This window comes from Alligator mississippiensis, chromosome 2 (genome assembly GCF_030867095.1).
Source record: "Alligator mississippiensis isolate rAllMis1 chromosome 2, rAllMis1, whole genome shotgun sequence".
NCBI classification, from domain to species: Eukaryota; Metazoa; Chordata; order Crocodylia; family Alligatoridae; genus Alligator; species Alligator mississippiensis.
This window is the reverse complement of record NC_081825.1, coordinates 206,387,910-206,407,972: the sequence shown is the minus strand read 5'-3', so window position 1 is coordinate 206,407,972 and position 20,063 is coordinate 206,387,910. Positions and strand designations below refer to the sequence as shown.

Genomic DNA, 20,063 nt, shown 5'->3' with positions numbered 1-20,063 from the left:
GAGTCTGTGGTACCTCAAAGGGCACAAGGAAGAAGCAGAAGAATGTACATCCTAAGACAATTTGTGCACTCCCCTCTGTAACCATGAATTTTGTGAACTGCTGTAAATGGTAAAAAGGAAATGCATAGGAAAAACATAATTCATGGCTGCAAAGGAGTGTGCACAAATTTCCTTAGGATGTACATTCTTTTGCTTCTTCCCTGTGCCCTTTGGGAAATCATGAACTCCTGAGGGGTGGGAGGTGGTAGGATAGGGAAATAGCAGGTCTGCCAGGGAGGTTGTCTGTCTGGGTGCAGGGGCACAGGGGAGCTAAAAATAAGCTGGTCAGCACTCCAGCTGGTGCTCCTTTCCCTTGCACCACCAAGGAAGGCCTCCACCCAGACAGAACCCATGGTTCCGACCTCAATCTAGATGGAGCCCATGGCTCCAGGCTGTGGGGACTGCCTGGCAGGGCTGCCAGCAACTGGGAATGGGAGCAAGGTCACCCCCACCTGTGGTATATGCTCCTTAGTGAGGCCCCTGGAGTCCCAGGTGACTGACCTCCAGGACCAGGTAGGTAGACTTCATGCCATCAGGGCCCACAAGCAGGAGATTGATGACTACTACAGTCAGGCTTTCTCCTGAGGAATGAAGAGAGAAGAGCACAGATGCCTGACTTCATGAAGATGGACAACAGAAAGATCAACTGGGAGCCACACCCGGGGGATGCTTGGAAGACAGTCATCTCAGGTCCCAAGACACACAGTACCAGGGTCACTCCTCCCTTGGAATGAGCAACAGGTACGCACCTCTCACACCACCAGCAGAGACATCAGCAGAAGCACCAGTTCTGGATGAGGGGAAGCAGCTAGCTGCCACCTCTAAGAAGAGACGCAGGGTGGTCAGGGTGGGCGACTCCCTGCTGAGAGAGACAGAAGGAACAATCGGCCGCTCTGATCTGGCCCGTGAGGTCTGCTGCCTCCGAAGGGCCCATATCGGGGATGTGGCAGAGAGGATTCTTAAATTCGTCTGCCCTCCAATCACTACCCCATGCTCCTCATCCATGTGGGCATGAATAAGATGGGTCAGAGCAATCCTGGCCGGGACAGGGATCTGGACTCAGAGGGTTGGGGGTGCAGGTAGCTTTCTCCTCGATCTTACCAGTTACAGGTCACGGGCACAGGAGGAAGAGATGTATTGAAGAAGTCAACAGAAGACTACAGCATTGGTGCCATTGCGAAGGCTTCAGCTTCTTGAATTACAGCCCACACTTCAGAGAGAAAGGCAGAGGTTTGTTGGAAAGGGATGGCCTCCACCTCACTCTTATGGGAAAGAAGCTCTTCTCGACCGGAATGCTGACCTGCTTGACAATTCTTTAAACTAAGATCATTGGGGGATGGTCAGATTCTGTCTAGTGCAAGCCCTGGAAGTGACAACCACAGAATCACTAGGTCAGGTAACACAAAGGAACTCACTCCTATCCCAGCCCAAGGACAGGACTCTAAAGGACAGGGAAGCCCAGGGCTTCCAAAGGCAGGCTTAGCTGCCTGTACACAGATGCCAGGAGCATAAGGAATGAACAGGAGGAACTGGCCCTTCTGCTAAGCAAAAGTTAATACAATCTCATAGGGATAACAGAGACTTCATGGGTCTCCACCTATGATTGGACCTGGATATCCAGGGGTCTAATTTTGCCCCCGGGCTGCAAACTTGCAGCACAGGGAACATTTTCTCGTTCCTGTATGTGTCTCTTGCAGCATCTCAAAGGGGATTGAGACACTGCAAGAAGAACATGTGGGCTCATCTGGATGCGCCCTATGATTATGGAATGGTGCAAGCACCTACTCTGGATACCTTTAAGAAACATTTGGATGTTTATCTTGCTGGGGTGATCTGACCCCAGCTGACTTCCTGTCCCTTGGGCAGGGGCCTGAACCCGATGATCTCCCAATGTCCCTTCCAGCCTTAATGTCTATGAAATCTATTAAATCTATGACTCGGGGGAAGGACAGTGCACAAGCAGCTGGGCTTTCCCAGCCCTGAGGTTGCACTCAAAATATGTGCAGTTGCTCACTAGACTGTGTTAACCTGTTCCTGGTCCAAGTTATTTCACCTCCTCAGGGGAACTAATTTAGATTAGGCCTGTCATTTTTTGCCCAAATTAACTTCCCTGAATGTCTACATAGATCAGCAATTAGATCCACCTAACCCTAGTTTTGTTGATCTCAATCTAATATCTGCATCTACCCATTAGGAACAATTTCACATTAAGGATTCCTACCACAATATGAAGTTTTACTCTGAAAAGTATCTCTGTAAAAATATCCTCTTGGACTCTATGTTTATTGTTTCAGTTACTTCCAAATAAAATATTTTTAGTTTACTAGTAAAACATTTTCCCATCAGCCTGCCAAGTTAGTTTTCTTTCAACTCCAACTTGGGATCTTAAGTCTAGTGAGTTATATCCTTGTATTACTTTATAATTTATATTTTATGTAGAGCTCAATACTGAGTGTGTATGAAAGAGAATTCAGAGGATATAAAAAAGCAAAGCAGTTACTGTCCTCCCCACAGGAACACATTGGCCAAAGAATTGGAGCCAGAGCCATGGTTGGCAACACTTGTAATTTTATCATGTGTTTTGTAATTCAAGGTGTTTTTCCAGATGCTGGGGACATTTGATTACATAAGAATCTCAGCGTTCATCAAAAAGAGCCTTCTATTTGCAAAGAAAAACTTGAAAAAAGCTTCACAACCTTCAAAATCAGGAGATAAAATAAAATATATATACATTCTTTTAAAAATCTCATTATTTTTAAGCAAATCTTTTCTAAAGATTGCTAAAAATCTCATGTTTTTAAATACCTGATATAAGCAACTGGTACATATTACTCTCTTTTGAAGATGAGAGAACTCTTTAGACAACAGCTGCCACTAGCTGGATTACAAAGTTGAAATGTAGCCCCTAGAACAGGGGTGGGCAAAATGTGGCCCGGGGACTGGATGCGGCCCACCAGGCCATTCTATCCAGCCCGCAGGGCCCCTAAAAAATATAGAAAATTAATATTAATCTGCCCTGAGCTGCCTGTCACGCTTCCCTTAATGCTTTTCTGAAACTCAGTAAGTGGCCCTCTGCCCAAAATAATTATCCACCCCTGCCTTAGAACTACAGGTATTCATAATATGTTATAAACACATGATTTAGATTAGACCCTAGCCAATAAGTTCATAGTACAAAAGTGAAAGAACTAAATATGGGAGCATACAGAATCATACTCATAATCATTACTGGTAGTAGGAAGGTGGGTACGATAAAGTGGCTATAAGAAAAATGTTTATCTGTCTCATAATGATGTAACTCCAAGATGTGTGATACAACTACTCCGCTATGGGCTTGCGTGTGCCTAATGTGTCAGAGTCAGGGTGCTTTCTGTAACAGTATATGTTAGGGTACTACATGTGCCCTGCATTCCCTAACACATCTAAGAGATGCAACAAAAGGCAGAGCCATCCAGAGACTCCCTCAGTTTCTACCACAAAAGAACCATGATGAAGACAGATTCTGAAACAGAGGGCAAGAAGTTTGGTCATGAAATAGATATGTAAGACCCATCTTGAAAAGAACTGTCATAAAACAGGTTAGAAATTGTTTCTTAATTTTGTAAGTAACTTCCTGTCTATTCCAAGCGACTTTCAAGCAATATTGTATTTACTCACATGCATCTTTAAGAAGGAGAAGACCTTGAAGAAGGGGAACTGCAGATCAGCCAGCCTGACCTCTATACCTAGAAAGATCAAGAAGCAGGTCTTCAAGGAATCTATTGTGAAGTACGTAGAGGAGAACAAAGTGATCAAGAGTAGTCAGCATGGATTCAATAAGAACAAGTCATGCCTGACCACTCTGATTTCCTTCTATGATAAAGTGACACAATCTGTGGATGAGTGGAGAGTAATGGACATGGTATACCTTGACTTTAGCAAGACTTTTAACACTGTCTTCCACAACATCCTCATTAAAAAGCCAAGGAAATACAGACTACACAACTGGTTGTATCATCATACTCATCAAGTAGTCCACAATGGCTCAAGGTCTGGTTAGGAGGAGATAGCAAGCAGGGTTCTCCAGGGATCTGTCCTTGGTCTGGTGTTGTTCAATATCTTCATTAATTATTTGGATGATGGAAACAAATGCACACTTAGCAAAGTTGTGGATGACACCCTGAAGGGTAGGGATAGGATCCAAAATGACCTGGACAGACTGGATAAATGGTCTGTAATCAATCAGATCAGATTCAACAAGAACAAGTTCAAAGTTCTGCCCTTGAGACAAAATAACTGCAGGCACAAAAACAGACTGGGGAATGACTGGCTAGGTCAGGGGCAGTCAATTATTTAGGCCCACGAACTACATAGGTAATTCTGGGGAACTGTTGCAGACCAATCAGCACCCCCTGCCCACAATAGCTCAGAGCCTATGTGTGCTGCGACTCCTCCCCAGCACCACCACCAGCACCCAGCAGCAGCTAAACACACAGCTCCAACCCTGGCCTGCACCTACTTCAGACTTGCCCTGGCCGGAGCAGACCAGCTCCGGACAAGCTGAGACCTCTGTGCACAGTCCCAAACCCAGTCCACCCCATGCCTTTTCCAGAATCGCCTGCCTGCACTGAACAGCAGCGGTGGCTATGCAAAAGCTGCTGCTGGGCACAGGGAATAGCAAGGAGCAATGGCGGCAGTGGAGAGGAGCTGCAGGGCAGCCTAGGTGTGGACTCCAGGAGGCTGCAGCAAGAAGAGCCCAGCAGCAGTGGGAAGGAGGTGCCAACTGAGTAGACCAGCAGCAGAGAGAAGAAGGTGCCAACTAGGGAGAGTTGCCTCAGGAGGGACCAGGGTAAGCTTGGTTCAGGTCGGGTAACTGGCTGGCCGTTACTCGGGTGGAGATCGCAGGAGAGGCCCAAAAGACAGTACATCTGCCACCCAAGATGTGCACCAGATAAAGCCTATGGCCTAAGGAGGGCCTCTCCGAGAGGGAGCAGGGCAGTTAAGTTGTCAATGCATGAAAGAGACCCTGTGAGAGGGAGTGGAGTATGAAAGGCCCTAGTGAGAGGAGGGTGGTATGAGTGCATGTAGGAATGAGGCCTGACAATGAGGGCTAATGAGGACTTGGTCTGGCTGTGTCACCTGGATGCCATCTGTGAGGCTTGGGCTGCAGTGTGGGGGAGGACTAGAGCCACAGATAGCGCTTCCTGGAGTCAGGGCAAGAATGGGCAGCCTCCCGCCTAATTGGAACCAATTATGAAACAACAAGGCGTGGCAGACGAGTGAGGCAGGTGGTCAGCCCAGGAACGGGTGGGCAGGCCTATGGCGGACCAGCCCCGAGAAGGCCCCCTGTTACAATTGCCTTTCAAGTATTTGAAGACTCTTATCAAATCCTTCCTCAGCCTTCTCTTCTCCAGGCCAAATCACCCTAGCTCTTTCAGCCTTTTCTCGTAAGTCTTGCCTCCAATACCCCTAATCATTTTCATTTTCCTGTGCCAGACTCTTTCCAAACTGTTCATGTTCTTCTTGAAGTGTGGGTCCCAAAATGGGACACACTACTCCATGTCAGGCCTCACCAGTGCTGAACAGAGAGGAAGAGTCATTTCTGTTGATACGCAAGTGACACTTCTGTTCATAATGGTAGACTGGAAAAACCCATCTGCTTTCCCAGCAGTGTCTCCTCTGCCACATATGAGGAGTGTGGCTGACCAGCTCCATGTTATAGTAAGTATTTTTAGTATCTTTTGGTTTCCTTCCCTTTGGAACAGGGTCCATAAGTCAATAGTGGATATCCATAGAGGATAGTGCTAGACTGTTCTCAGTGGTGGCAAATGGCAGAACAAGGAGCAGCAGTCTCAAGTTGTAGCAGGAGAAGTTGAGGTTAGATATTAGGAAAAAATCTGACAAGGAGCATAGTTAACCACTGGAACAGGTTACCCAGAGTAGATGTGGAATCTCCATCCTTAGAGATTTTTAAGATCTGGCTAGACGAAGCCTTGGCTGGGATGATATAGTTTCAGATGGTCCTGCTTCAAACAGGGGGTTGAACTAGATGACCTTCTTTGGTCCCTTCTAACCCTAATTTTCTATGATTCCATGACTCCACATAAGTGGGGAGGACCAAGTGGCAACAAGAAAGCAAACTGAGAACAGGTGCCAAAGGGCTGTAGCTAAGCTATCAAGAGACTAGACCAAAAGACTAGCAACCAGGGAAAAGGCAAAGTTGAGAACCAGAGTCACAAAGTCAAGAGATAAGGCAGGGTGTCAAGTCAGGGACCAGAAGCTTTTCAGGGTTAATTAAGCAGGGCCAACAGGACTATTGCCAACTAGCCTCTCTTATAGTTCACTGATGTCCTTCAAGATTTCTAAGGGTCAAGGCCACAAAGCACAACAATTCAGCACCAAGTCCCTGAAATCATCAGTTTAATGAAGCAAAGACAGGATACAATTCTGCTTTGGGGAGAACAAGAATGGAACAGTTTCCTATGGATCAGGCAGTCTTGAACCTGAGTCTTAAGAATCCTCTTGATCTGGAGTCTGGACAGCTAACTGAAGAGGATCTGGTACTTTGAAGTAATGAATGACACCCATTAGATCACATAGGAAGGAATGAGTAGAAATCTGGAGTCCATTGCTCAAGGAACTAAAAAGCTCTTGGTGAATGTAGGGAAGATATAAAAAGAAGACAAAACTCACTGTCTAAAGAAAACTGAGAGAATTCAGGAAGGAGCTAAAGCGGGAGGAAACCTCCAAATAGCGATACGATGCAGCACAGTACAATAAAAGAGAGACAGTACCAAATCCCAACTGAAAAATTACTATTTTTGTCACTAAGAGAGGACTAACAACAGCAACGCAATAAAAGCAAAAACTCATACTTCTCTAGGAACTTACTGTTGAGATGGTGTGTGAAAATGTTCTGTGCTGCTTGAAAGAGAGATCTTGAACATGATTTCATTCTTTATGCTAAAATTTGTAAGTCTAGTGATTTCTTGATACAGTGGGTTACATATGACCACCCCTGCTTCTTCAAATAGAGCATTATTGTAGTGTCATCTATTAGAACTCAGATTATTAGACCCTTCATATGAGGCAGGAAGGTTCAGTATGTGCTACATATGGCTCAATATTTTAGCATATTTTATGTGGAAGCAGTGACCCCTGTCCTATCCATAAATTCTGTCATGGATGCGAAGAAGAGAATATCAGTCTGTTGCAGAAAGCGGTCAAGTTCTTCTACCAATCTGGTGAGAATAATTCACGGTAAGCATATGAGTTACATCAATAAATCGGATATCAGATTTTACACAGATATCAACCATCCTCCATTCATGGCAAGTAAAGCTTAGTACAGTACAGGCATGGCTACACATGAATATTCATGCAACACAATAAGCTCTGGCACAATTCATGCCAGAATTTATTACTCCTGGACACAGTGTTTACATGTGCACTTGGGACCGCAGCATGTTGAGCCAGGCAGTGCAGCCCCTGCTGGCAGGAGGCCCAGGGGTCAGTCTACCAGCCCAGGGATGCTCCTGCCAAGTTCAACATGATGCAGAGGGGCTGGCTTGGACATGAGAGTGCTACACTGTCGGGCTAGCCAGCAGACAGCCCTGCACTGTAGCACCCTTGTGCCCCGGCCAGCCCCAGTCACTGGCTACATATGCATTGTGGTAGTACTATCTTACAGTGGAGTTAATTGTGTTTACTCTGGCCTAATAGCACTGCTTGTGTTGGGCAGTATTATCCTATGGCAGAGTTAATTAGTTTACTCCAGCCTAGTAGCACCACTTGTGTAGATCGTTGATGCTTTATTGCATCCTCAGTAAGCGTCTTATGTAGATGCACCCTGAGTCATATAAAAGCAGAATATCCTGAGTCTCAAACAAGTCTCTCACCACTGTCATTATATGGGATTACATATTGTGAAAAAGGATTAATATGGCCTGAAACCTGTTCTGGGATAATTATGCAGTTGCTGTCCTTAAATGAACTCATTTCCTTGTACTGGAGACCAAACTGATTTGTGTTGATTAGCAGGTGTAGTTGAGCAGACTATGAGTGATCTGCTGGGTCCTGTGCTCTATCTGCTAATTCTGCAGTCACAGACCAACCAGTTGTTCAGATTTTTTAAAAAAATCACCATCCAGGTGTTTCTGTAACTGAGAACTGCACACTAGTTATTGAGATCCAGGGAAGAAGTAATGGAAGCTAGGGAATAGTTTTTAGTTTTCACAAGTCTAAGAATGGCCTCAGACACCCTTTCCTGTTGGATATGAGGAAGTACCAGAAATAAAAATCTTTTTTTCTGATATTGAAGGTGCATTTCTCCTGGGTACAGACAGGCCATGATCCAGCAGTTCATTCATGGTCAGCTGGGCGTACTGCTCACAAAAAGCCTGGTCTGTACCTTGCCCACATCCCACCATAGCTTCCAGTAAGAGTGGCTCAGTCTTGTGCCCAGCCCTGCCAAAACTAGGCAAAGCAGTCCCGGAAGTAGGAGTCTTGAAGCAGGCTGACGTTGAAGTCCCTAATAAAGTGCCTGCATGCAGGCTCTCCCAGGCAGGCTCAGTTCACAGCAGGACAGGCCATGATCCAACAGGCCCAAGGGAACAATGTGGCCACTGCGCAGGAGTAGCAGATGGTACTTGGTGACATTAAGGCGGTCAAGGTGGGCCATGGTGAGACCACCCATGCTTGCCCTGGCCCAGGTGTACTGGCGCACGTCAGGGTGTAGGGCTTACCAGATGTCGACGAGGTCTGCCATCTTTAGGGCAGACTGCAGCTTGCAGGCTGATGGCTGGTGAGGCTCAGGCCCCGTGTGGTTGAGTAAGGCATCAACGGTGCAATTAAAGTCCCCACCTATGAGGAGCAGGTCATCATCCTCACTAGCAATGCACAGGAGGGTGGCCGAGGTGTTGAAAAAAATTACCCTCTCCTGGCCATCAGTGGATGCGAAGACATTGATGAGTAGCAGGTGGTGTTGTGCTAGGGTGATACGGACAGTCAGCAGGCAGCCGGGGACGATTTCCCACTCTACTGCCAGGTCAAGCTGCAGCTGTGGTGATAGGAGTGTCACAATTCCAGCACTGAGATTGGTGCCATGGCTCAAGAACAAGTGGCCTCACTAAGCAGCATTCCAGGCCACCTGGTTGAGCCCATCAAAATGTGTCTCCTGGAGGAAGGTGAAGGCCAGCCGCTTGTGGTGCAGGAGCTTCAGGACGGCCTCCCATTTAACTGGATCTTGACACCCATTGATGTTAAAAGTGCCAATGGTCGTGGCTGCCATGGGTGTGGGTATGGGAGAGGAAGAGCAAGGTAAGGTGTGGGAGGAAGAGTGAGCACCGAAGCAAGCAGAGCAAGATAGTACAAACAGGACGGGAAAAGCCCATCATTCCCTACTCTACTCCACGGACGCCCCCTCCCCCGTCTCTCACTCACTGTGTAAGCTTCTCCAGACTGTAAGCCATCGGCTGGGTGCCTAGATCTTGCTGCATAAGTCTGGCCACGGCTCTAGCAGCCTTGACAAAAAGTTTAGGCTCTGTGCACCATTGGGTGATACGCCCCACTATATTCTTCTGTCCTTTGGTCTGCTTCAGAAAGGTAAGGAGACCCCCATAGTCAGGAGTGACCCAGAGGGGTCTGCCAACAGGGACTGGACGTTGCCAACAGAACAGCAGTGAGGCTGCACCTCAGGTGTGAGCTCAGCTGCAATGCAGTGTCTACACTCTCAATGTCCAGATACAGCAGCTGCCTCTCATCATCCAGGTCAAGGACTGGCTCCAGGAGAGCAATCCCCGCCTTCTTGGGGGAAGAGAGGTGATTCTGCTCTCGAGGTCACTTGCAATGCTCAGAAAGCTCGATCTCCATCTCACTAGCTTCCCCATCCAATCCGGTATGCTGGGACACGACCAAGAAGTCAGAAAAACCCCTCTGCCACCCCCTGGGTCAGGCCTCCAGAAGAGAGGCATTCTGTATCATCTTTACTGCCACCTGACTCCAGAAGCTGGGAGACAGGTGAGGGGTTGGTGACCCCTGCCATCACTTGCCCCACTGCCAAGTCATCCCCATCCATGGTCATGTACAACGGCAGGACAGAGATGGGGTGTCCTAAGAGGCCCCCTTCACCTTCCTCTCCTTGTTCTTCTTCTTTGTGGTGGGTGGTTCGGCCCTCACAGGGGATGGGGCAGATCGGTCCCAGCCCACCCCCCCTGGGGCCAGCCACCTCAGACACGGCCACTGTGGAGGGTGGCCAGGAGGAGGCCCAAGCCCCATCATCTGACAGGGCCCTGGCACCACAGTCACCAGCTGCCCCAGCCACCTTGGCTGGGGCAGTCAGGATGGGCATGGGGCAAGTCGAGGCATCAGCCCTTCCATGTGGTGGGGTCTCTGCACCGGGAGGGTGGGCACCATAGCTGGGACCGGTGGGGGAGAGGGCTGGGGAGTAGTCCGAGCCCCTCCACTGGATGGTGCTCTCACACTGGAGACCCCAGCCCCCTCAAATGGAATGGGCGTAAAAGGAGCTTGGGAAGAGATCCCAGCCTCACTGGGCAAGGCCTGTGTCCCAGAAGTGGATGCACCATCCTTCAGTGCCATTACAGTTGATGATGTTCTGGCCACTTTCCCCCACAGGCACTAGGCTGCTAGGTGGGAAGAGCTACCACACTGGAAACACGTGGTCTCCCTGAAGGAAAAATAAATCACAAACCTCTGCCTGTCGAGTGTGAGGTTCAAGGAGTGAGGCAGATACTGGGGGCCCTCCCTGAGGAGCATCAAGACCTGCCTCCAAAAGGACAGGACATGCTTCAGCTTCAGGTCCTTGCTTTCAATTGTCAGTCGGCAAAAGGGACTCATAGGAACCCCACAGCATAGGAATCCTTTGGCCAGCTGCCAGTTAGACAGGTGTGGGGAGACGTTGGAAATCACTACCCTCACCGCCTGAGTGTCTAGAGGTGTGACAAGACAGTGATGCCTGTGATGTCCAGGCCCTCCGCACACACCCTTGTAAAAATACAATACAGAAAGGGATTGGTAAAAAAAGGGAAGGGTGTGAGGGAATTAAGAGAAAAGAATGAAAAAGATAAAAAGAAAGGGGATACTTAGCACCCCTTGAAAGGCAAAAGATAAAATAAGATAAGTCCCCACAGCAGACAAACAAGAAAGACCTTTTTATAGAGATTTATTAAGGGGAATAGGGGGTAACAACCCAACAAAGTAATAAAACACTGCTCACACAGGGGCCCAGGTACAACACACAGAGACTAGGGCTTTGACCTGTAAGCCCTACCCTCACAGTCTAAAAACAAAAATATCTAGCGCAACATCAACCTGCTGAGACCCCTGCCAGTACCCCAGGAAGGGGAGGAGCAGTATCACAGTGCGAGGACTAAATGGCCCCCTTCAACACTGTAGAGCAACCCCTGAATTGCACAATGTGCCTGGAAGGCGGGCACCTTCTGCTGGAGGACAGCATGCTCAAACTCCAGTGACAGGCGTGCCCGCACCAAAAACTGAAAGAGCTGCAGGGCATCATCTGAGCTGGCCCCAGCAAGTCAGTTCCTGTGGCTCTTGAGGATGGCCATCTTAGCCTGGCCAAGTAAGAAGTTGGCCAGGCAGATGATACCCTCATTGGCTGTCCAGTAGGGAAGGGAAAACAAGTTGCCTCTGAGAAGGCCAAACCTAACGCCTCAAGCAAAGTGCTGAGGGCAGCAAACAGCTGTGACAGCCAGAGGCATCCAAGGAAGGCATGGTTAAGGTCCTCCTCCATTCTCCCCGGACAAAAGGGACAGGCCACTGATGCAGCTGGGTCCATGTGGCAGACAAGAGTGCCAGTGGCCAGTATCCCATGTAGCAACTGCCACTGGAGGTCATTGGTCTTTTTGAAGATGAGGGGATTATTATGTGTGTGCCACGTGGGGCGGGCTGGCGTAACAGCCACTGCTGCTACGTGCCTCCACAACACCATGCTGAGTGGCAAGGACGCGGGCTTGGTGAACCCAGGTCACCCACAGATACAGGGCCTTCTGGGGCAGCGTGTTGAAATGGATCCTGGTACCACTGTCAGCAGACACAGGGAGAGCCAGTAAGGTGGCAGACCCACCACGCAGGTTACTATCCACAACCGGGACAATGGGCAGTGGTGGAAAGGGCTCGCCCAGGACATCCCCAGCAGGGAGGGCTCTCCATGCTCAGAGGTGCTCCTCCAGGGCACCTGCCACATCCTATGGGAGAATGGCCTGCACATCCCTTAGGAAGTGGGCAGCACAGCGGACTGAGTGCATGCCCAGGTGGATGGCCACAGCCTCAGCTGACAACCAGTCTGACTGGGTCATGTCGAAAAGGCGTCCCAGCCGGATGGTATGTGACCACATGAGGGAGTCGACAAGGCTGCTAGAGGTGAGGCTTGGCAGACTGTGCTACAGGGCTGGGTTACGGACCAGGGGCTCCTGCAGTAACTGTGGAAACCACAGATGCCTGGTTTGGGGCAGGAGGCAGAAGGCAGCTCGCCATGACCACGCCATGCTTTGATAGAAGGGTGGGAGGACATCCCAGTCAAGGAGGATGGGGTCCAGAAGGAACGGCTCCCAGTTGAAACCAAGCCCCCCACCCAGTGCAAAAACAAATTAGCTAGCTGCCACCAGGGGAGGAGGTCCTTGCAGTAGAGGGGCCTTTGGAGGGCCTATAGGTGGAAGGCTGCCACCCTGCCCACCAGGTTAACCAAGTCCTGGCCCCACTCAGCCACCGGCAAATAAAGAACAGCTCAGAAAGAAAGAAAGAAAGAAAGAAAGACTTTTGACTTTTAACAACTTTATTTCACAAAAGATCAGGTACAGAAAGCAAAAAAACCATCAAACCACACCAAAGAGAAACCATTCCAGGACATTCAGAACATCACACCGTGACAAACACCTTCGCAGTAATACACATCGTGTCTAACATGCTATTTATATATATAGCCCTCGAAAAACGAACAATTCCACCCTTCCCTGTCCCATAGTACACATACAAAACTTTTGACTTCTCACCCCGAGAAAATAAACAAAAGCAGCCTGGTGAGGGCCCAGGGCACGGCACAAGCCGGAAGCCACAGTCCACCACCGCGCCCGCCCGGTCGCCCAGACCGGTCATGACATCAGAGCGCGTATTTGAGACGGCCGTCCTCCACATGGCACAGCGCTCCCTCAAGGGCTCAGAGTGCCTCGAAGGCGGGCACCCCCCGCCGGAGCACAGCGTGCTCAAACTCCAGCGAGAGGCGCGCCCGCACTAGGAGGCCAAAGAGCCGCGGGGCATCGTCTGAGCCGGTGCCGGCAAGCCGGTTACGGCGGCTCTTGAGGACGGCCATCTTGGCCTGGCCCAGCAAAAAGTTGGCCAGGCAGATGGCGCCCTGCTCGGCCGCCCGGTACGGGTAGGAGCATATGTAGGTGGTCTCTGAGAGGCTCCTGCCCAGCGCCCGCAGCGGCAGCTCGAGGGTGGCAAAGAGCGGCCGCAGGCGGGGACAGTCCAGGAAGGCGTGAAAGAGATCCTCCTCCACGCCCCCAGGGCAGAAGGGGCAGGCCGTCGAAGCGGCTGGGTCAAAGTGGGACGCAAATGTGCCAGTGGCTAGGATGCCGTGCAGCAACCGCCACTGCAGGTCACCAGTCTTCTTGGCGGTCGGCGGCTTATACAATGTGCGCCACGCCGGGTGGGCCGGTGGAGAAGCCGGTGGCCCCAGGCGCCGTCGCCACGGTGTATCGGGGCGGCCCGCCAGCACCTGAGCATGGCGGACACAGACCACCCAGGCATACAAGCTTCTACGCGATAGAGAAGCAAAGGGACAACCCGTGTCACTATCGGGAGGCATGGGGAGCCGCAACAGAGTGCCCGGCCCACCGGCCAACTCCGCGGCCACAGCCGGGGTGACCGGCAGCGAAGGGAAAGCCTTGCTCGCGGCATCCGCGGCCCGCGGGATCTGACGCGCACGGAGATGTTCGTCCAAGGCGGCCGCCGCCACTGGCGGCAGGGCGGTGCGGATGTCACGCAGGAGATGACCCATGGTGCGGATGGAGCGCACGCCCAGCCATGCGGCCAGCGCCTCAGGCGAGAGCCAGGCTGACCAAGCGGGGTCCAGGAGATGGTGCAGGCGGAGGACACGTGCCTGGATGAGGGTGGCCGTGAGGCTGGCAGAGGCCAGGCTTGGCACGGAGCCCCACAGGGCTGAGTTGTGCACCAGAGGCTCCCTCAGCAGCTGCGGGAAACACAGTGTCCGGGCTCGAGGCTGGAGGCGGAAGGCGGCCTGCCAGGCTCGTACCACGCTGCGATAAAAGGCCAGAAGCACCGCCCAGTTCAGGAGCGTGGGTGTCAACAAAAAGAGCTCCCGGTCAAAGCCAAGGGCGCCGACCCTCTGTAGGAACCGGCACGCCAGTTGTTGCCATGGCAGCTGCTCCTCGCTGTAAAGCAGTCGCTGAAGGGCCTGCAGGCGGAAGGCCGCCACCCTGCTGGCCAGGTCAACCAGACCCTGGCCCCCCTCGGCAACAGGCAGGTGAAGGACGCCTCGTGGGAGCCAGTGGCGCCCATCCCAGAAGAAGTCCACCAGGTTGCGCTGGAGTCTCTCCAGGAGATCCGGTGGGGGGTCGAGCACGGCGCACCGGTGCCAAAAGGTCGCTGCCGCCAGGTTGTTGATGACAAGGACGCGCCCCCGGTAGGAAAGGCTGGGCAGGTGCCAGCGCCACCGCTGCAGGCGGGCCTCCACCCCCTCCTCGAGGTCGTCCCAGTTGCGCGCCATGAAGGTCGGTGGCCCCAGGAACACGCCCAAGAACTTGAGGCCCTCGCGGCGCCATGTGAGCCCCCCCGGCAAGTCCGGGGGGGGCGTGCCAGTCCATGCGCCAAGCAGCAAAGTATCGCTCTTGGCCCAGTTGATGCGGGCGGAGGAGGCGCGCTCATAGGCACGCTGGCAATCCGCCAGGGCCCGCACGTCTTCCTGAGTGTTGAGGAAGACGGTGACATCATCCGCATATGCCGACAGCCGGAGACGAGGCCTAGCGGACGGGCCGGTGGCCACTGGCAGGGCCACACCACTCAGGCGGCGTCGCAGCGTGTGCAGCAGCGGCTCGATGGCCAGCGAGTAGAGCATGCCCGACAGCGGACACCCCTGACGAATGCCCCTGCGTGCAGGGAACGGAGCACAAAGCACACCGTTCACCTTGAGCAGGCTGGAAATGTCTCGGTACAAGACCCGGAGGGCCCCGGTGAAGAGGGGCCCAAAACCAAAGGCCTCCAGAGTCTGGAAGAGATAGGCGTGGCCCACCCGGTCAAAGGCCTTCTCCTGGTCTAGAGAGATGAGGCCGATGTCAAGGCCAAAGAGCTCGCTAGCCATGAGTAGGTCCCACAGCAGGAACAGGTTGTCTTGAATGGTCCTGCCCGGCACGCAGTAGCTCTGCTCGGGCCCGGTGAGAGAGGCCATGACCGCGCGGAGGCGGGTGGCCAATGCTTTGGCCAGGATCTTATAGTCCGCGCACAGCAGGGAGACCGGCCGCCAGTTCTTCATGTAGCCCAGGTCTCCCTTCTTGGGCAGCAGGGTCAGCACCGCTCGGCGGCAGCTGATCGGCAAGACCTTGTCGGCGAGGCTCTCCTGGAAAACGCGCAGGAGGCTGGGGCCGAGGAGAGGCCAGAAGGTCTTGTAAAACTCAGCAGGCAACCCATCGAGGCCCGGGGCTTTGCCGGAGGCGAGGCCGGCCGTGGCGGCCGCCAGCTCTTCCAGGGACAAGTCCCGCTCAAGCTCTCCGGCCTCCAGGGCATCGAGACGCGGTAGGCCCTCGTGGAGTTCCCGCGTGGCCTCGGGGCACGACGGCTCGGCCGCAAACAGGCCACGATAGAAAGCGACAGCATGTTCGCGTATTTCACCGGGCTCTGTAATGACCAGGCCCTCAGGAGTCTTGAGAGGGTCCAAGACTTTGCTCGCTGCCCTCCGCCGCTCCAGGTTGAAAAAGAAGCGGGTCGGGGCGTCAGTTTCCGCCAGCTCCTGGCAACGGGCGCGGATCCTCGCGCCGCGGGCCGCGCTCTCCGCCAAGTCGCGCAGACATTTCCTGCGGAACCGGAGGCTCTCGCTCAGTGCCGTGTCGCTGCCAGCGGCCAGCAGAGCAGCCTCGAGCTCCGCCACGTCCTCCTCCAACTCCCGGATACGTCGGCGCGTCTCGCTCGCGGCCAGCTGGGTGTACTGCTGGCAAAAGGCTCGGATCTGTACCTTGCCCACGTCCCACCACAGCTTCCAGGAGGAGTGGCTCAATCTCGCAGCCTCCCACCTCCTCCAGAAGTAGGCAAAGCAGTCCCGGAAATAGGAGTCCTGAAGCAGGCTGACGTTGAAACACCAATAAGGTGCCCATGCACAGGCTCTCCCCGGCAGGCTCAGTTCACTGAAGGCTAGGTCATGATCTGACAGACTCGAGGGAGCGATGCAGCTGCTGCGCAGGAGTGGCAGGTGGTGCCTGGTGACATAAAGGCGGTCGAGGCGAGCCATGGTGACACCACCGGCACCCATCCTGGCCCAGGTGTACTGGCGCGCATCAGGATGCAGGGCTCGCCAGATGTCCACGAGGTCTGCCCCCTCCAAGGCAGATTGCAGCTTGCGAGCGGAGGGCAGGTGGGGCTCAGGCCCTGTGCGGTCGAGGCGCGGGGCAGTGGTGCAGTTGAAATCCCCACCGAGGAGCAGGTCATCATCCTCGCTAGCGTCGCGCAGGAGGGCAGCCAAGGTCTCGAAGAAAACGACCCTCTCCTGACCATCGGAAGGCGCGTAGACGTTGATGAGCAGCAGGCGGTGTTGTGCGAGGGTGACGCGGACGGTCAGGAGGCGGCCGGGGATGACCTCCCGCGGCACCGCCGCGTCAAGCTGCAGCTGCGGTGATAAGAGAGTCGCGACCCCAGCGCTAAGGTTGGTGCCATGGCTCAGGAACACCTGTCCTTGCCAGGCAGCCCGCCAGGCCGCCTGGTTGAATCTGTCAGAGTGTGTCTCTTGAAGGAAGGCGACGGCCAGCCTCTTCTGTCGCAGGAGCTCCAGGACGGCTTCGCGCTTCACCGAGTCTCAACAGCCGTTGATGTTGAAGGTGCCAATGACTGTGGCTGCCATGGATGTGGGTGTGGGAGAGGAAGAGCAAAGCAAGGTACAGGTGGAAGAACGAGCACCCAAGAGCAGAGTAAGGCAGTACAGACAGGTCAAGGAAGGCCTACTGTGCCCCACTCTAGTCAAGGGACCCGCCCAAGTCCCACTCAACTCTCACCCTCTGGGCAAGCTTCTCCAAACGGTAAGCCATCTGGCGTGTGCCCAGATCCTGCTGCATGAGCTTGGCAGCTGCCCTGGCACCCTTAACAAACACTTTGGGGTCTGCGCACCACTGAGTGATGCGTCCCGCTACGTTCCTCTGCCCCTTAGTTAACTTCAAGAAGGACAGGAGTCCCCCATAGTCTGGAGGGACCCAGGGGGGCTCCGCCAGCTTGGGGTGGATGTTGCCTAAGGAAGAGCGGCGAGGCCGCACCCCCGGCGGGAGCTCGTCCGCAACCACAGCATCGACACCCTCAATGTCTAGACACATCAGCCGCCTCTCATCGTCCGAGTCAAGGACCGGCTCCACGAGGGCATTCCCTGTCTTCCTGGGGGGGGAGAGGCCATCCCGCTCACGACGCCTCTTGCGAGATTCAGTGAGCTGGACCTCCATCTCATCAACTTCTCCATCTGATCCGCCAGGCTGGGGCATGACCAAGGGGGGGGGGCAGACTCTCCCGCCACCCCCGAGGCCAGGCCACCAGAAGAGAGGCATTCGCCACCATCCCCGCCGCCGCCCGACTCCGGAGGCTGGGGGACAGGCGAGGGGAGAGGGACCCCTGAAGCCCCCTCCCACTCCGCCAAGTCTGCCCCGCCGATGGCTACATCCAACGGGGTGGGTGGTATGGCAGCCAGAGCGGGGCCAGGCTCTCTAGTGGGGGGTCCCTCGGCACTGGCCGAGGAGGGTCCTGACAGGGATAGGGCATCCTGAGAGGCCCCCTTCATCTTCCTCTCTTTGTCCTCCTTCTTCTTCTTCTTGGTGGTAGTGGGCAGCTGCCCCTGTGCTGGGGATGGGCCAGACTGCCCTGCCCCCCCAGCCGGCGGGGCCCCCGCACTGAGGGCAGTGGGTGCCACAGACGGGGGAGGCGGCGGCGGGGCCTGGGTAGTAGCACCAGCCTCTCCACTGGACGATGGTTTCACACCAGAGCCTCCAGTCCCTTGAGATCGAGTAGGGGTGGAAGGAGGCTGGGAGGAAGAGCTCCCTGCCTCCCTGGCCCTGTCGCGTGTCCCAGAAGTCGACACGCCGTCTCTCGGCGCTGCCGCAGGTGGCGATGGTCCGGCCGCCTTGCCCTGAGGGCACTGAGCAGCCAGGTGGGAGGAGCCGCCGCACTTAAAACACGTAATCTCTCCCACAGACAAATAAATAATATACCTCCGACCCTCGAGCGTGAGGCTCAGGGAGCGAGGTAGAGACTGGGGGCCCTCCTTGAGGAGCATAAAGACCTGCCTCCGAAAAGACAGGACGTGCTTCCGCTGAGGGTCCTTGCTTCCCATCGGCAGCCGGCGAAAAGGACTCGTAAGAACTCCATAGGCCTCGAGTCCCCTGGCCAGCTCCCGATCAGAAACATGTGGTGGGATGTTAGAGATCACCACCCTCACTGCCTGAGTCTCTAGGGGCATGACAGGGTAGTGGATGCCCGCAATGTCTAGGCCCTCAGCACACACCCTGTCAACCAAGGCAGGCGTGCTCAAATAAATCATCGGGACCGTGTTCACACGACCCGCATAGCGGATGGTAAGCCATCCCAGGAGCGCAGCCAGAGCCTCCATGCAAACCTCAAGCCCCACATGGAGAGGGGCATGAACCCTCAGGCCATGCATCAGCGGGAGGTCCCGAGAGACATCCTCATGCCAACTGCCAGGTGTAGGAGCAGCCATCCTCACTAGGACAGGGTTAAACTGCAAAGCAAAAAAACTAAAGGAACAAAAAGAAAACTTAAACACAGGAGCTCAAGGCCAAGCTCCCGGGAATGCGGCCAAAACAGAAAGTGAAGATAAGCCACTGAAAGGGAGGGAGGGATTTGGGGGGTGAAAAAAAAAAGCGTGGATAGAACAAAATAAGAGGGGGGGAAAAGAAAAAAAGCACCCCTCAAGCAGCAAATGATAGAAGAGACCTCCCCACAGAGGGGGAGGAGGGTGGGGAGGAAAAAAAGCGGCAGGGGAAGGGGGGGGTTAAAACAGCAAAAAGAAAAAAAGAAAAGGAAAACTAAGGGGTGAGGGGGGGATAGAGGGTTAATTAAGAGCACCTCTGGAAGGCAGGCTGATGGAAAAGGTAACTCCCCGTAACAAGCAGACAGAAAAAAAAGAAAGAAAAGGAAAGAGACGGTAAAAGAGAAGGCTGCGAGAAGCATGTCACAGACAAAGAAACCAGAAGCAGAGGGAGAGGGAAGAGAGAGGAGAGAAAAGTCGGGGAAAAAGCTGCAAAAAAGCAAGAAAAGAGTCAGAAAGCGAAATAAACAGAGGCTAGAGACCTTTAGACAGGTGGGAGTGAAGGAAGAAAAGAGATAGGAAGCCGGGGAGTCTTACGCTCGGGATCGCCCCACGCAGCTCCAAGTGAGCCTGGTCCGAAGTGTCCAAAGTGGAAGGAAGGAAGGAAGATGTCTTGAGCTGTATCTGGAGAGAAGGATTAAATGTTTTAAGAGACTGGAGCTTCTTGTACTAGATTCAAGCTATACAGAGACCTAGTTCTGGACCAATAACTATGAGTTTCCTTATTATACCTGGAGCACAACACTGCCCAAATCTAACATAAAGGTTGAGACTACAGGCCTCTTAGATCTATCAGGTAATAGTTCCAAGTCCAAGAATGAAAGTGAAAATTTATTGAGACAGGTGGGGGAGAATAAAATGGAATGAAGACAAGTTGGTTCCCAGATTGCTACTGAAGTTGATACCAAATATACTGTTGCTGTGGGCACTTGAGTCCACAATGAAACTGGGGCAGGGAGATTCCTTGTAGTTGGCACTAAGATAC

The 20,063-nt window shown here is 53.3% G+C and overlaps 1 protein-coding gene across 2 annotated transcripts in view; it reads right to left on the bottom strand.

Annotated features, from left to right (window-relative positions):
• The window catches only part of LOC102561439 (doublecortin domain-containing protein 1), a 226,065-nt gene that overhangs the window by 134,721 nt on the left and 71,281 nt on the right, over nt 1-20,063 (bottom strand). Inside the window, exon 2 of one of the 2 annotated variants that reach the window (XM_059722716.1) lies at nt 12,615-19,702. The exons of the other annotated variant lie outside the window; for it this stretch is intronic. Within the exon in view, the coding sequence (XP_059578699.1) occupies nt 13,208-16,531 (3,324 nt within the window). The 5' untranslated portion in view covers nt 16,532-19,702 and the 3' untranslated portion in view covers nt 12,615-13,207. Of the gene's footprint in view, nt 1-12,614; nt 19,703-20,063 lie in introns of those variants that run through there. 2 annotated transcript variants of the gene reach the window in all.